Below are 15,741 nucleotides of genomic sequence, written 5' to 3' on the forward strand. Positions count from 1 at the left end.
ACACACACACACTCACACAATATACCCCCCATTCTCACAAAAAGGGTGTGACAATGACTCCATGCGATGGTCTGCAGCAGCTCGACGAATGGTTCTTATTTGACGTCACCGCGCATCCCGTCGAGCAATTGGAGATCTCCCGTCAACGCCATGTCACCCCTTCAGCATGACTAGCTGCCAGAACCCCACAAGCACGGCGCCCTTTCGTATCCAACTTCTGGTCCCGACTTGGTCTGGCCCCGAGTCGAATCTGAGACAGTTTGCTCGGGTGTGGCGTGACGGCGCGGGCTGACGCCAGAGTTGGTGCAGGCTTGCATAATGGTCAGTTGTATGGTGGTTTTGTTGAGTGAGTGAGGTGTCCTAAGTATTGTGATTTAGAGCATTGCCGGAGTTGGTGATCCTCGGAGCACTGCCACTGGCACAAAGGGGTAGACGGATCGAAATTATGAACTGATCGCTGACAATATACATTGATGACTTTTGAATTTTGCCTTGTAAATCAGCACGCCCTATATATCTTATTCCCTCACAAACAGACCAGCCATGCCCATGCCGGTCCCAACACACATGCTGACAACACCAACCTCGCCGTCACTCCTCTTCAGGCCGTGCATCAAGGTGCTCGTCATCCTGGCACCGGTGGCACCGAGAGGGTGGCCCAGGGCGATGGCGCCACCGTCGGGGTTGATCTTGGCCATGTCGCCCTCGAGGCCCAGCTTCCGGATGCAGTAGAGGGCCTGGCTGGCAAAGGCCTCGTTGATCTCCCAGCGGTCGACGTCCTTGTTCTCCAGCCCGACCTGGCCCAGCAGCTTGGGGATGGCCAGGGCGGGGCCGATGCCCATCTCGTCGGGGGCGCAGCCCACCGAGACGGCCGACACGAACTTGCCGATGATGTCGCCGCTCAGGCCGAGCTCGGTGGCCGTGCTGCGGCGCATCAGCAGCGTCGCGGCGGCGCCGTCGCTGACCTGGCTCGAGTTGCCGGCGGTGCTGGCGCCGTCGGGCTTGAAGGCGGGCTTGAGCTTGGCCAGGGCCTCGGCCGACACGCTGGGCCGGATGCCGTCGTCCTCGGTGACGGCGATGGTCTTCTCGTCGCCGACCTTGTTGCCCTGCTTGTCGACCTCCTGGAAGCGGGTGGTGACGGGGGCGATCTCGGCGGCGAAGCGGCCCTCGCTGCGGGCGCGGGCGGCGCGCAGGTGGCTCTCGGCGGCAAAGGCGTCCTGGTCGGCGCGGGCGACGCCGTGGCGCTCGGCGACGTTCTCCGAGGTCAGGCCCATGGGCATGATGCAGTCGCGGGCGTCCTTGACGGGCGAGTCCTTGAGGGCCGGCCACACGTCGACGGGGATGGCGCGGCTGCCGTAGTTGCGCGTCATGCTCTCCATGCCGGCGCCGATGCCGACGTCGATGGCCCCGGAGCGGATCTGGCCGGCCACGGCGGCTATGCTCTGCAGGCTGGAGCTGCAGGCGCGGTTGACCGTGTACAGCGACGTCGTGGACGGGTAGCCGACGTGGTTCATGGCCATCCTCGCCGCCTTGGACCCGCCCAGCTCCGACAGCACCACGCCCACCGCCACGTCGTCGATCTTGCCCGGGTCGAGCCGCGGGTTGGCGTCGAGCGTCGCCCTCAGCACCACCGACAGCAGCTCTTCTGGGTATGCATCTTTCAGCTGGCCCTTGTACGATCGGCAGATGGGTGTGCGGAGCGACGAGAGGATCACGACGTCGGACGGCGCCTTGGAGAGGACGGCCGAGAGGCCCTTGGGGAGCGGAGCCATCTTGCACGGGGCGGAATCGGTGTTGAGAATGCGAGGCCGGGACGGTGGGGGGCGAAGTATACGGTACTATATGTCGAAGTGAGCGTCGGAGAGGGACCTAGTATAGCAGAACAGCTGCGCACAAGGTCAATTGACAGCCTGGGTTCACGATGGGTATAATTGAACAAGTATAAGAAATTGTAGTACACAAAAGAAAAAGTGACAAAGAGAACTAGACGGCGCCATGGAACGATAATATCCGGGACGAGCTCGGCATTGTAGGCGTCGGGAACAACACCCGGCGTCGGCAGGCGAGGTGGGGGGACAAGCTCTCTTCCGGGGAAGCTCTCCCACGCTCGAGAGTGGCCACTGGGAGCGCTGTGTTGCTGTGGGGTAGCTCTCCGGGAAAAACACAGGCCCGGGGCCTCGGAAGGCAGTCCAGCGCGGCTGTTCCGACAGGCGCCTTGAACTTTGAAGCTATCGTCAACATTCGGCTGCATTCAACAGGGCCTGAACTATGACAGCTCATTAACGTCGTAGAAAGTGTTGCCTGCATGGCGTAAATAGAAACCGCCAATCGAATCAAAACCGGCACATACGACAGAGGTAGTAAATGTGCCTCCCTTCTTTCGCTAGGGTCTGTACGCTTGGGCCTTGCAACTAAGCCTCTTCCTCGAGGGTCTGGTTTTAAAGCGCTTGAAAACGAATGTAACAATAGCATCGTGCGCATATTCGCATGTGATTCCACGTAAATAGGAGAATCCAGATCGTAAATAGAGCCTGAACCACGTCACGTTACTGTACCAAGACGACTCGGACATTGCACTGCCAAGAGCTCCTCGCCCACGACGTACCTTTTCACGAGTCGGCATCATTTGCTCAAGTCATTTGCCTAACATTGAAGGTAGCATCTGGGACGTGTGATAACTGCAATGATTCGAAATTTGTCTACAGAATGACGCACAATGGCACCCTGGACAGAGAGGAGGTTCGTGTACGTCTATGTCCTCTAGACTAATGCCGAAATCGTGGGATATTGGTCGTAGGATGCCCTTGAACACAGCAAAGATTGGTAAGAGCACATCATCATGCCTGCGTTCAGGAGGTTCGCTGGCATAAAGACCGCAACTCAACCACGGTCTGCGCAGCCTGACACTACCAATCCAACTGCGGGACCCATGGATGATTTGCTGTCGAGTCTCAAAGCTCTATTCGGTGTGATGACCACTCTCAATTGAATCTTGAGGAACCTAATCCTGGTAGTTGGCAACATTGACCGAGATATCTCGGACCCGGACCGGGAGAACAAATACGAAAATAAAGATGACCGAAGCAGTCTGATAATCGGTATCATGTCACCATCAGGTGACAATGTGGAATCGGTCAGACGGCTGGACGAACACAATCCGCAGAGTCTCTCAGAATATATGCAGGAAATTGAAAAGTAAGGTCGGTCAGACACGTAAAGAAAGACAAACAATTGGTCATTTTAATTCCCATTGCTAAATGTAGTATTGCCTGCAATCTTCTACCAAACGAGCGACATCTCCGAACCGTCCAGCAGTTTCAACAGGCACCTCAGGCAGGTGACAACCCACCTTCCTGTATTATTCGATACCTAGGTAGCCTCACTTGCGGCCTCCATTTGCTGCAGCAGCAGCGTCTTGAGCAGCTTTCTTCGCGGCGGCAGCCTTCTCAGCAGCCTTCTCAGCAGCCTTGGCCTCGGCTTCGATCCGTTGGCTCAACCTCATCAACATGAGATTCTTCCTCTGGTCCTCCTTGACCTTCGCGTCAAGCTCAGCATCAGGTGGCGGTGTTGCCTCGATCAGGTCCGCTGCACCGGTCTTTTCGTTGAAAATGGAGTCCATGTAGCGCGCGTCACTCGCGTCAACAACCACACCCATCCACGCGAAGTCCTTGAGGCCTTCAACAGTCCCTGCGTAGCGCCTGCAGTCTAGATCGGGTCTTCGAGCTGCCTGGACGAAGGCGATAACTAATTCGATCCAGGAAATGCATCCCTGAGAGGTATGCATGGCTGCCGGCTGCCGCCACTCTATAGTTTTGCCGGTTCCCGGAAGATCCGCGTCCAAGTTCTTGAAGTTCCAGGCGAAATATCTGGTCTCGCCACCGTGCATGAGGTCAACCACGCTCTGGACAGTCTTGCAGGCTTCGATGAGTCTGATGCAACCGGCCACGTTCTTGTCTTTGAAATACCGATTGTTGTTTCTGAAGGTTTTGGCCCAAAAGTTGCCGTTCCGGTGAGGTGGGAGCAAGACTATCATGGCGCGCTCGAAGTGAATGATTGCTTTGCAGATATCCTTCAGCTCCGACAATTGCCAGTCTGTGTCGCGAGGAGAAATGTGGACATGGAAACCACAGCTTTGATTTCCTTGCATCCAGCAGACGCTTCGTAATTGATTGAACAGTTTAATTATCTGGTGGCGATAGTCCCCTCCAGCTTTGAAAACCATGATGGGAGAGACCAACTCAACTGGATCTGATGACAGATTAGCCAAAAGAAATTGCGATGTTTGCGCATGGAAAGCCATAAGACGGGATACTTACACAAGTTTTTACTAGCATCACCTCCTTTGATGGTTGAATCATCGGTCAAGATCCAAGCTGAATAGGCAGGACCGTTGAAAGGCAGACCGTTCGCAAAGTGGGGATGGAGTTGTATGGGGTTCTGTCCCCTCCCTGGAGCATCCTTGTACCCTTTGCATATCAGCTGAGCAGCGTGTCTGCTATCCTTAGGCAGTTGAATATCGGATGATTTAAGCGAGTCATCAGTCACCAGAGACACGAGTGTCTCAATCTCGCAGCCGATTCTCAACTCGTGGCCTTTCGCTTCCAAACTTGGTGGAGGAGCCATGTCGAGGTAGTGATAGTAATGTTCGGGGATTGTGTTGAGGCTTCGCGAACGGAAAGATTAGAATGAATGTATTGTTGAACAAGATTGGTGATGTAGACAGAATCAGTCGTAAGAGTCGTTGTGTGCTATTCGAACTCTGAAGTAGAGCGAGTGCTTGAGAAGTTTGAATGTTTGAATGGTGTGAGCGTGAATGAACTCCAAGAGAAAACTCACCACACATATCAAGACTAGACATGGCATCTTATATTTCCTTCATGTTTGTTATGGAATCAGAGACTGTCTTCCTCCAGAATCAAGTCTCACTCTGTCAACGATGTGAGGCTGCCTCTACTGCGCCGTGGGCCTGCATGTGTCGAGGCCCAGCTCAGGAGTCGGATCAAGGGCGTTACCCGTGGCCACCGACCGCGGGAATTCCATGCGCGCGGCTGGCCATGTCGGCCTGTGAATGTCTCTCCACGTATACAACATTTGAGGCCAACAACATGCCAGCCTCTGCTGGATGCTAAAAATATACCTGTCTGTGCCACCACCGGGCATGGCCTTCAGGTAACTGACCTAAGGCCCAGCACCGCATTACAGGCTCAACTGTACATGTGTGTGATATAATTACACTCAGGGTGTCCACTGAGTCCTTTGATTGGGGTCCGCGGTCTATAACTGCTGGTGGGGTGATGATGGGGTACTGCACATATGCGTGTTGGTGATTCAGAGTCTCAAAATAGGTACGCGTTTACCGATCGAAGGAGTACCAAAATCGTTTCAAGTCTTGACTCTTGTCCGGTTCTTATCGAATACATGAGCCCTAACTTTCTGCGGTTGAATCAGGTGAATTTTTACTTCCAGTGTTCAAGAGAAACGAGAAGTATCTATTACGGCCAAATATCCTCGCCTTTGAAAGCGTCAGCATAAAAGTTTGGGAACTTGTTGTAGGCGTGCAGTGGTCCGCATGGGCCTTGGCAGTGTGGATATACACAAAAATGGTAAGCCGAAAACTTGGCCCCCAGTGCCAGCCGCCGTTGCATCAGACCAACAGGCCGCTCGGCGGCCCGTTGGCTACACCCCCTCTCGCCAGTGGTCCGACGGGCCTGTAGGATGTCGCCAGTGAAGTACTGCCTGCCTGGCTGCATCACCAGCAGCCGGCCATCTCAGGTACTAAAATAAACCTGCGACCTGCTGTGCCTCTTCGGTCAAGTTCCGCCATTTCCCAATACCTAGGAAGCAGAAACGATCTCAACTTGCCTTCAACGGCCTCACCATTTTGACTTGACAACATTGACGAATCAAAAACACATCCAGACAAAGTCAGCACATTACTGCATATTGCCAACAAGATTTGAGGCCGCACTTCCATCGTCAGACCCTCGTGTGTCTCCTCACTTTTACGATTATGGAAGACGACAAACAATTGCCCCACGCCGACGAAGACACAGACGTCAAGACTCAAGGCGATGACGAAACCGCAATCTCAACAGACGCAACGTCTCAAGAACCCGAGCCACCCCAGGAAGAGTTACGCGGGTTTGCTGCAAGGTATGCGTCTTATCTCAAGTACCAAGAAGAGCATCCGGAATATGACCTCGAGGCCGAGTACGAGCGCATGAGAGAAGAGTCCACGGCAGCCTATGTCAAACAACGCCAGGGTAAGGAGACCTACTTCTTCTACGGGACCCTGATGGACCCTGCCATCGCACAGAAAATCCTCGGCCTGGAGGCGCCACCTGCCATGCGGCCTGCGGTGCTCAGAAACCGCGGCCACCTCAAGATGTGGGGGCCCTACCCTGCCTTCGTGGCTGACCAGCAGCCGAGGGTCGAGGTGAAGGGGATGATTTGCGAAGTTGAGGGGACCACGGCCAAGGACCGGCTCGCGGCGTACGAGGGCAACAAGTACGACGAGGTCGCGTGCTTGATAAACCCCCTCAGTGACGATGGTAGCCTTGAGAAGGGCATCTACGGCTGGGTTTTCGAATGGATCGGCAGCGCGGATGATTTGAGCGATGGCACATTTGATCTGGAGGTGTACAAAGCGGCCAAGGCAGAACTTGACGCTGCTGAGGCATGAGTTAGAAACCCTAGCTAAGGTCTTATATCGGTCATATCAGTACAAACCTACGCCTCTGGGACGTGGGTGCATCCATTTTCCCTCTAGCTTGCTGCATGACCGGCATTCCATGGATCACACAGCAAGCACTGGCAATCGCACTTGGTCGATACTACGGCCGTCTTGTGAGAAAAGAATTCTTCATAGGAAATATGGGAAATCCCAGATTTGAAAATCACGTATGACAGACCCAAATATGAACCTCCCCTGAGCTTTTACCACTTACATTTTTCTGGTTTCGCTTCTATTCCGCAAACGCCCGAAGACATCTTAGTTACATGGCGCCTTCATGAGGTGGCAAACGCTCAAGATCCAGCGTTTGAAAAACACACAGTGTTAACTGTGCCAAAAGTCTATACGATAGATGTCCGCAGTCATTTAAAATGAGCTTTCTGAGGGAACACCCAGGAGATAAGAAGTGGCACAGTATTCTAGCAATGCAAAGAAGTCATTCAGATCATAGGGGTTCTCCCTTTTATGAGCACATCAATGAGAACAACTGTACGAGAACGAGCCGAGTGAGAACACTTCGCATTTCAGGACTTAAAGGGGGGCATTCCAAAGGCCCTGGCGACGCACTCAATCTCAGGGATAAAACTGTCCGCCCTGCTTTGAAAGACCAATGTCACGATTCCAGAAAGATAGTCAGGATATAATCCATTTCAATTTTTTCCCTTCATAATCAGCTATATTTCCCACCAATAAATCCAAATATGAACGCCAGCCCCATGAAGCCGTAAAAGCCCACAGTCTGTCTGCAGAACAGAACTCCCGACCACCAGAACGCACACGCTGCCGAAAAAGCGAAAAAGTGCTAGACTCCCAAAAAGAGTAGTCCAGCTGAGACATTCATTTTGGAGCGTCTCCAAGCCCGACGAGAAACAAGAGCAAAAAGGCGACGACTCGGAGATCGAGCCCGTGGCACAACAGCCCAAGATAATGCACCCTGTCCAAGCAATATGATACATAGCAAGTATGTATAAGGTGAAACTTGTGCCACCCTCGAGCCATATCATTCTGGCCTCAGGCCGCGAGGCAGGACTTTTGTTTTGTTTTGGCGTGAAGCAAAAACACCCATCACGATGCATGCCGGCCTGAATGAGAATGCCGGGGAGAGAAGAAGAAGAGAAAAAGACAAGAATCGAAGCTTGGAACAATCTGGGGGTATCATGGCAACCAATCAGTCTCGGATCCCAAGCCCGACCAGCCTGAGCCTCTTGGTCGGGCTCACCGGCTCGGCGGCGCGCCTCGCCTCGTCCGCGACGCTGGCGTCGTACTTGCGCTTCCCGCCCCCGCTGCCCGACAGCGACAGCCCGGACTTGTTGACCGGGCCCCTCAGCGTGGACTGCATCCGCTGGCTCTTCTCCGCCGCGACGGGCGTCGGCGTCACGTCCCGCGAGTTGTGCGAGCTCGCCACCTCGAAGCTCTCCCGCGGGTCCCGCCTCAGCATGGCCGACGCCTCCTGGCTGGCCTGGCTCTCGTACACCTGGCTGTCGGCCTCGGTCTGCTGGCTGCGCTGCGACGGGAGCGGCCGCCGCGGCGGGGGTGAGCCGCGGGACGCAAAGGACGCGACCTGCTGCGCTACCGATTGGAGGGCGGCCCTGGCGAGCTCCTGGTTGTCGTCGGCTGATATCGTGCTCTCTCGGCTCTGGTGGGCCCGCTCGGGGCGTTCGCTGCGGGCGAAGCTGAGGCCTCGCTCGGGTGTTTCTGGGATGAAACTTCGGTTTACGAAGCGGCGTGGTGGTTCGGTCTGAGGTACAAGGTCTGCGGCGGGTAGCAAATCGGATCCACGTGGTCTAGGCGGATTTGGCGTTGTTGGAAGAGATGACAGTGAGTGGACACCCCGGGAGTGCTTCAATGGGTGCCGCCCTCCCGATCGGTTCGGCGTAGCTGGGGTTGAAGGAGCACTGCTATTTTCCTGCGTGGCAGCTTGGAGAAGGACTGCGAAAGGCTCCTGACGCCCCTCGCGGCTGTCTCGTTGTTTAGGTGTCTGTCGTGGTGTCGTCCTGAATTGTGCAGGAGACGCATGTGCGGTCTTGGGGGTGTGAAACATGCCCCCAGGGCTTGCCAGCTGGTTCCAGAGCTCTCTCTTGTCTTGCAGGCGATTTCGGAGCAGCTCATTTTCCTCGCGTAAGCTATCCATGTCCTCTTCCTGGCGCACAATGAGCTTCTTGGCGGCTTTGAGCCGCTTACAGGCCTCCTCGTAGTCCTTGCGGATCTTCTCGTTGTCCTTGATAGCTTTCTCGCTGAGATCCCGAAGCTGCTCGAACATGGCCTGCGAGATGTCGGGGCTGGGGCTGTGCATTTTCCTGGGGGGTGGTGCTGGAGCCTCTGCCTTCTGTTTGCGCAAAGCCTCGAGCTGGCGGAGCGTCAACTCCTGCTCGACGGCGGCCCGGTGCGCATCCTCGTCGGCTCGCACACTGAGGAGCTGATATTGGAGCTTATGATGGGCCGCTTCCGTCTTCAAGCGCGTGTGTTCTGCGATGCAAGATTGAAGCATGGCCCGAAGGGCATCCGGCGACGCGGCGACGACCGCTTCCGGCCTCGGTGCAGTGAAGAGCCCTGAAGGTGTGGCTTCGTGACGAACTGTGTTCAGCCCAGTGACGGGAGGCGACAGCATCCTTTGCCTCTGGGAGCTCTGTGGTGCCCTGCTGCCGGCACCGTTGGTCGGGACCTGCGAGGATGGTGGTGGGGTCAAGGAGGATGGTATGACGGAGGCAGAAGCTCTGTCTTGGTTCGGGTCGGACTTGAAGGAGTGGTTGGGCTCGGCAGGCGACGCGGGCCCCTCGGTGGATGGGAGGCTTGCAAGACTCTGCTGTGATGCGTTGACGGCCGGTCCATCTGGTGGGGCATCGTTCTCGACCGTCACGACGGGCTGTGCGACAGCCGCGTCTGAAGAAGACATCATGGGTGAATCGGATGGCGCTCGATCGGGGATGATCGCGGGGCCTGGTTGAAGCAAATCGGAGGGTTATAAAGCTTGTTCTGCCGGCAGGAAACGAGTGCGACCGCGCGACAACAAGACAAGCAATCGAGCTTCAGGCCCCAGCGACGATGGCGATTCGAGCGTGTGTGGAGGGTAGAGGGGAGGGTGAAATGCGTCAGCTGTATCCTTTCCCTACGGTCGCATGGCGGAGAGGACGGTCGCCGTGTGACAGGAGCTGATTTTGGGCGGCGGAGCGATGGTGGTGCTGCTGGTGTGGTGGTGTGGAAGCGTGGTAAGGAAGAGGGGGTGGGAAGACGGTGAAAGCGAATGAGTGCACGAGAGCCTGGATGCCGTGCAGCAGCCCGCCAGCGCAGGGCCAGCGCGGGACCAGCGTGTACCAGCGCACACCAGTGAACACCAGCGCACGGCAGCCAGTGTTTGAAGGATGGTTGGTCCTGCCTCGCGCAACAAATCAGAGGGGCTGGTCTGGGATTGGCTGTCAACACGGCACTAGCTGCTTTCGTGTCCGTGCCCGCGCCCCACCCATCCCGGCATCCTTGTACCCTCGTACCCTAGCAACCACGTACCGACCGAACCAAGCGAGCAAGCGAACATGTGCATTGAAGCTCACTTACTCCGTACTTCACTTCACCGCATTCAGCTTGACCCACGGACCTCCAGCTCATCACCTCACCCCCGCCCCATCTGTCTCTCCCGTTCCTGCGTGAGGGTTCAGTTAGTTGGTTCCTGAACGGTTTCACAAGCGGCTCGAGGATAAGACTGCAGATCATATCGTGGCTCGATGTAACTTATTGATGACATCTGGAGACTGGTGTCGTCTTCCCGTCTTGGCTTTCGACCCGCATTGATGCGTGCTTACTACAACGACTGACGTTGCTGGAACAAGGTGCATATTCGGGTCCAGAGTCGAGCAATGCTCGCGACGTGCTTTGAACGCACGTGCCGGGTCATACCCGAGAGGATGCATGGAGATGAGTCGAGACGAACAGGCCTGGGCAAACGGTGTCCCTCTCACATCACATGATCTCAAGAAACAGACCGCATGCAGTCTCTGAGCCACGCAGAGCAACCTTATAAGTATTAAATCTTACATTAGCAACGTAATGGCTTCCCAATCTTATCTACATGGCCAACATGAGCCCAAGCACCCCAGAGAGCCCGGCAAGAACGAGGTTCTGCCCTGGCCCAGCCACAGCGCCGTTGGTCGCAGCGGAGCTCGAAGCCGAGGTGGAGGAGGATGACGAGGAGGCCGAAGTCCTAGTTGCGGACGAAGAACCTGTCTCTGAGGGACCAGATGCGGCAGACCCAGTCGGCTCAGCCGTGCCAGAGGTGGCAGAAGAGCCTGTACCAGTGGCGCTGGCAACAGCCTGGATTTTCTCCAGGCCGGCCGTGATCGTCACCTCCTGCTGGCTCATCCAGAGGTCGCTGGAGGCCACCTCACCAGTCGTGGTCATGGGATCGTTGGCCGAGGGGCCAGCAACCGACTGGACGCAGTTTGCTGTCCCAGACGTGATCTTGCAGTCGGTGTCCATCGTGCTTTTGATGGTCAGCCATTGTGTTCATATGCCCATGACGTGCCCGGATGATGGGTGATCAGTTTTGCTGTTGCCGCACTTACATAGCATCACTCTCGGTGAGGTGAACACCCACGGTCGAGGGGCCATTAACGAAGGTGGCGCCAGGTCCGAATCCGCACTGCACGCTTCCGCGTTAGAGCCAGGATACACAAAAGTGTCAAGGGCAGTTTACTTACGTCGCTGTCGTCTGTGCCAGGTGCGCAGGTCACGAGATACGTCGTCGCTTCCGGCGCGGCAGAGATGACGGAGGCGACAATGTTCTCGCCCTCGAAGCCGTAGAGATTCAGGCTGGTGACGGTGGTTGACTGCGCCCTCGCCCCCGCCACGAGAGCGGCGGCCAGGACAACTGCGTGGGAATACATAATCGTCTCCTTGTATTCGACTCGTTTTATTCGATCTGTTTCGACCTAAATGTGCACGTGGATCACGCTCGGGAAAGTCGTAGGTCGGAATAGGTCAAGGCGATGGATTTAGTAACGAGTGACGGGCGCCCTTGATGAGAGAGAAAACAAAAGAGGCGGACAAAGGAGGACGACTGAGAATTTTATCCCGTTGCTTACAGTCTAGAAGTTCACCCCCTGAGGTCTGCGTCTAGCGGCCTTCAGCCACCCCGCCAATCGTGCACTGCCGTCGGTTAGGGGATTGGTGTCTACCTTCAGCTGAGGCTCCTTCTGGCCTAGCTTCCTGGTCTTGGCAAGGGCTTCCCCGGCTTTGAAACTGCTTTAAATTGATCGTGACATAGAGCGAATCCTACGAGTTTATCGTGCAGTTCGGAGTGGGCCAACTTATGCTGAGCGTGGAAAGAAAGAAATACATAACTTGAAGTGCAGAATATTCAACTCAAGCAACGACCTCTCTCATGTCGTCACATAAAGAAATCTGATGATCAGATGTTCATCAACCCAATCTAGACGAATAAAGTCTTGATGTTCCCTATTACGATATTATAGTCTGGCAGATGTTTACCTGACTGGTTTTGTTAATATTCCGTATGCATCTGAAGACGTACATGGTGCCTTCACACAGTGGTAAACGATCAAGCCCCAGCGTTTGAAAAAAAAAAGAAAAAACCAATGCCAATAAAAGTGTGGAGAGAGTACGATAAGTGGACACACAGAGCTGCCAGTACAAACCGAGCATTGGGAGGATACCTCAGGCCAATTATCACAGCCAGTTCTGTGTGCTTTCCTCCTGAGGAGCTAACCGCTCAGAAAAGGTAACACCGTATGGAGGCGCCATGTATGTCCTCGGACGTATGCGGAATAGAAGCAAAACGAGCAGATATATTAATTGGAAAATAATATAGATCTCACTAACATCCATATTGTAATTACTTGGCGTCCGAGACAGCGCGATGACAACTGTAACAGTCTTGCTCGTGAATGAAATTCCGTACCGGACGCATATTGGTCAAATCTGAGTAGTCCACCCGCTTTTTATTGAGTCTACCAACAATGCTATACGATCTCAATAGTGTAAGCCCCAACCCCGTCAAAGTCTCGATAGAAACGGGACTCGATATCACCTGCTCGAAACAGGCGTTCCTTCAAGTTCTTGAAACTCCGGAATCTCAGTCGCCAGAACCAACTATCAGCACGCCATGATCGGAGCAATTGCGAGGGGGCCACCGCAAAGCAACCGACCCTTTTGTACTGCCCCTTTTGCCCAGTATGAGATAGGATGAGGCCAAAGTCAGTGTTGAGACCCCCTGGAGCCCCCCAAGGATACGCTACGTCTGCACTGGCTAATTTGACGCAAAATACATCGGGATCCGCAGCTAAGTCGAGGCTGCTATCGATGTATATATCACAAGGATATCCTGTTTGCATACCTTGGCCGATGAAGAGTAGAACGTCGTTCTCAAAGTAGAATGGTGCCCATTCTCTTGCCCTTCTGCCAAATACACCTCCTGATGTCATGTAGAAGGACCGTGACAGTGGCCCTGTCAGATTCCGCCGTATTGCTGTGGCTACTTTTGCTTTGATCATAGGTGCCTTGATGACCAACTTCCCGGATTCAGGTGTATCTTGTGTGAAGGGAGTGATTCCCGGGGCGACATCGATATCCAGCACATCAGCGCATATTTCTGGCTCCGTTAGAAATGTGAATAGCATGGAATAGCTGACAGGATTCAGATGAGAGGACCATGACCATGAAGGTCCTAGTCGCGGCGAAACAAGTGGTTGATGGTCCTCCGAGGCGTCTTCGGGTCCTAGGTCCTCCCAGAGGAGTAGAAGAGGAAGATGTGGGCGCCACAGACCAAGAAAGTAGTTTCTCTCTGTCGTATGGTCAGAGAGCTGTTTGGCTACACCGCTGATGGCCACCAATCTATCACGTGGGAATGTCAGACGCCCCTTGCTGTAATTTTCCACGATAGTTCCCCAAACCTCTAGAAATCCTGGGCCATCTATGGCAGCTCCCCAGGACTTCAGCAAAGCATACTGATCCTTGATTCTTCCAGAATCCGATACCTCTATACCGTCGGGCAGTCTGCTCGGGTGCTCGAAGCTCTTCTCCCTAAGACCAGGATCGAAAGGGCCTCCAAGAGGATATATCTCGGACGCGCAGAGCTCACCACATTCCCAGAACAGCTGATCCTCGGCGAAATAAACCGTTCGGGCTGAAAGTAATCGTTCCTGGAATGTCCACGCCCGGCTAGACAGTGGAGAATTTCGGATGGCAGCGATCCATGGATCCTCCGGGACACAGCATAACGATCCCTCGAAAAATCCCGGCCATTTTATTTTCAAATCAAAAGGATTGATGGAGAACGGATTTCTCTCCCGGAATAAACCGCCGTGTACATCAACAGACGCGACAGCAGCGAGGTTGATATATGCCTGTGAATAAACTTGGGACATCTTCATCGATTCGATTCTCCAGTCCTCTTCCGAGTCCTGGATGATACAAAGTGCATCTATCCAGATAAGATTCAGCCCCAAGCGGCTGGTTGCTGCGATCGCATCCTGGAACGTTTTGGGTAGGGCGGTCACGCCGAACCCCTTGTTCATGTCCCCAATGCTGGCTTGCAGAAGACGTTTGAAAGTTACCGGTGGGGGACCCCAGCAGTAGCTTAAAGTTGTGTATCGACTGTCAGGGGCCAAGAGACGTTCTGTGGTGTTGATGATTTGTACAGACTGTGGATTGATCTGAACGAGCCGGGTTGGGAGCCAGCCTTGCGCCTCTGGCATTGAGGTCTTCATAAGGGGCCGGCAAAGGTGATGCTTCTCCTCACACATACTTATCCACTTTTCAAGAGTAGCAAACGCAGCCTCTGAGGATGTGGTAGTTGAGTCCTGGTCCAGCTCACGCATGTTAGAAATCCTCGAATCTGAAAAGAGCATATGTCAGCATCGATCGTGGGATGTCATTGTGCTACCGAGGTAGAGGAAAACTCAAGGGAATAGCTAAGGGCATACCAGTGCACTTGAACAGTCTCAGTCGACTAGACGAAAAGTCATGTGTGATCCAGCTAAGTTTTCCTGTCTGAATTTCGATGCCGTGGTAGCTATATTTCTCTCCGTCCCCTTCATCGCGCGTCCTTTCGAAGACGTTGAGATAGATCTCCTGCGTTTGTTTACCAGATCGAGACGTTGGGTCCTTCTCCCTTACTCGATTGTCTCTGGATCGCATTCTGATCAGGAGCGAGCAGAAATGGCAGTCGTTCGCCAAGCTTGCTGCCAGGACCAGGTCTGTTGACCATAGGAGTTGATGAAGGCGATGGCCCTGTGGTAATGGTATGTAGGCTCTCGGTGAGTATGGTACATCAGTCTCCACTTGTTCATTCGTGTTGAAGAGCTGCGAGCAATCACTGCAGAGGACGGCTTCCCGATCCGGCATGATGAAGTACTCAGACCTGCTCTATGCACTCAAGGGCTTGATTGGAAAGGAAGTTTGTGAATTATGTGACACGAATCAACGAATCGACGGTTTCTCAGTAAGCTCGGTTAAAAGTAACCAACGTGTGAGGAGATCTCGATTGCTTACCTACCATCATGTGCCCCACCTGCAATGCAACACCCTAATCCTGCCGCCCTGGGGTTTTGAGGACGGAGTCTGCTATCGCCGCAGCAGGCCATCGGTGGCCTTTTGTAGCCTGCCAGTGAAGCTTCTGAGGAAGTCCTAGTAGACTTATGTAACTTCAACAGCACGAATTAAGGTCACTAATCGTATGTTCTCAAGTCTAAAAAAGTTAGTGTCTATACAATAATGTCCTTTACTGACACTATTTTCGGAAACATAGTTCTAATAAGATTCACTATTTAACGGTTTAATTTTATTATAATTCTAAAAGAGAGAAGAGAAAAAAATGTGTGTAAAGTAAAGTGAAGGTATCATTATAAACTTTATTTATTTACTGCTACTACTCGGCTCTTACGCTGTGTGTACTTATTTACTGTACTCACGACCCTTACCTCTGATATATGACATGAAATAGAAGTGGGTCGGTATCCACTGCTGACACAATGAATGAGCATTTCAATATTTATTAGCCG

The 15,741-nt window shown here is 53.9% G+C and overlaps 5 protein-coding genes across 5 annotated transcripts; 1 reads left to right on the plus strand and 4 right to left on the minus strand.

The window, feature by feature from the left end:
* Window positions 1-30: 30 nt before the first annotated feature.
* Window positions 31-2,078, minus strand: KVR01_000181 (uncharacterized protein). Its single transcript, XM_044791071.1, has one exon. It carries the CDS (start codon window positions 1,770-1,772, stop codon window positions 519-521), a length of 1,254 nt encoding a protein of 417 aa, XP_044650130.1. The 5' UTR covers window positions 1,773-2,078; the 3' UTR covers window positions 31-518.
* Window positions 2,079-3,379: 1,301 nt separating this feature from the next.
* On the minus strand, window positions 3,380-4,814 carry KVR01_000986 (uncharacterized protein; the record flags this gene model as incomplete). The annotated part of the gene is made up of 2 exons (XM_044782135.1): window positions 4,389-4,814; window positions 3,380-4,026 (listed from the first exon to the last, which is right to left on the minus strand). Exons 1-2 carry the CDS (start codon window positions 4,621-4,623, stop codon window positions 3,380-3,382), a joined length of 882 nt encoding a protein of 293 aa, XP_044650935.1. The 5' UTR covers window positions 4,624-4,814.
* A 987-nt stretch (window positions 4,815-5,801) lies between these two features.
* On the plus strand, window positions 5,802-6,852 carry KVR01_000565 (uncharacterized protein). Its single transcript, XM_044786888.1, has one exon. The coding sequence runs from the start codon at window positions 6,011-6,013 to the stop codon at window positions 6,680-6,682; it is 672 nt and encodes a 223-aa protein (XP_044650514.1). The 5' UTR covers window positions 5,802-6,010; the 3' UTR covers window positions 6,683-6,852.
* Window positions 6,853-7,901: 1,049 nt separating this feature from the next.
* KVR01_000745 (uncharacterized protein) lies at window positions 7,902-9,629 on the minus strand (the record flags this gene model as incomplete). The annotated part of the gene is made up of 1 exon (XM_044787755.1): window positions 7,902-9,629. The coding sequence occupies one exon, from the start codon at window positions 9,627-9,629 to the stop codon at window positions 7,902-7,904; it is 1,728 nt and encodes a 575-aa protein (XP_044650694.1).
* A 3,073-nt stretch (window positions 9,630-12,702) lies between these two features.
* On the minus strand, window positions 12,703-15,085 carry KVR01_000859 (uncharacterized protein; the record flags this gene model as incomplete). Its single annotated transcript, XM_044792489.1, has 2 exons — window positions 12,703-14,576; window positions 14,665-15,085. The coding sequence occupies 2 exons, from the start codon at window positions 15,083-15,085 to the stop codon at window positions 12,703-12,705; spliced, it is 2,295 nt and encodes a 764-aa protein (XP_044650808.1).
* Between the last annotated feature and the right edge of the window lie 656 nt (window positions 15,086-15,741).

The sequence above is a fragment of the Diaporthe batatas genome (genome assembly GCF_019321695.1).
Source record: "Diaporthe batatas strain CRI 302-4 chromosome Unknown Contig00001, whole genome shotgun sequence".
NCBI classification, from domain to species: Eukaryota; Fungi; Ascomycota; class Sordariomycetes; order Diaporthales; family Diaporthaceae; genus Diaporthe; species Diaporthe batatas.

What these genes read in the sequence shown, in the direction of transcription:
- KVR01_000181 (XM_044791071.1), bottom strand. Translation starts at nt 1,772, where the DNA reads ATGGCTCCGCTCCCCAAGGGCCTCTCGGCCGTCCTCTCCAAGGCGCCG.
- KVR01_000565 (XM_044786888.1), top strand. Translation starts at nt 6,011, where the DNA reads ATGGAAGACGACAAACAATTGCCCCACGCCGACGAAGACACAGACGTC.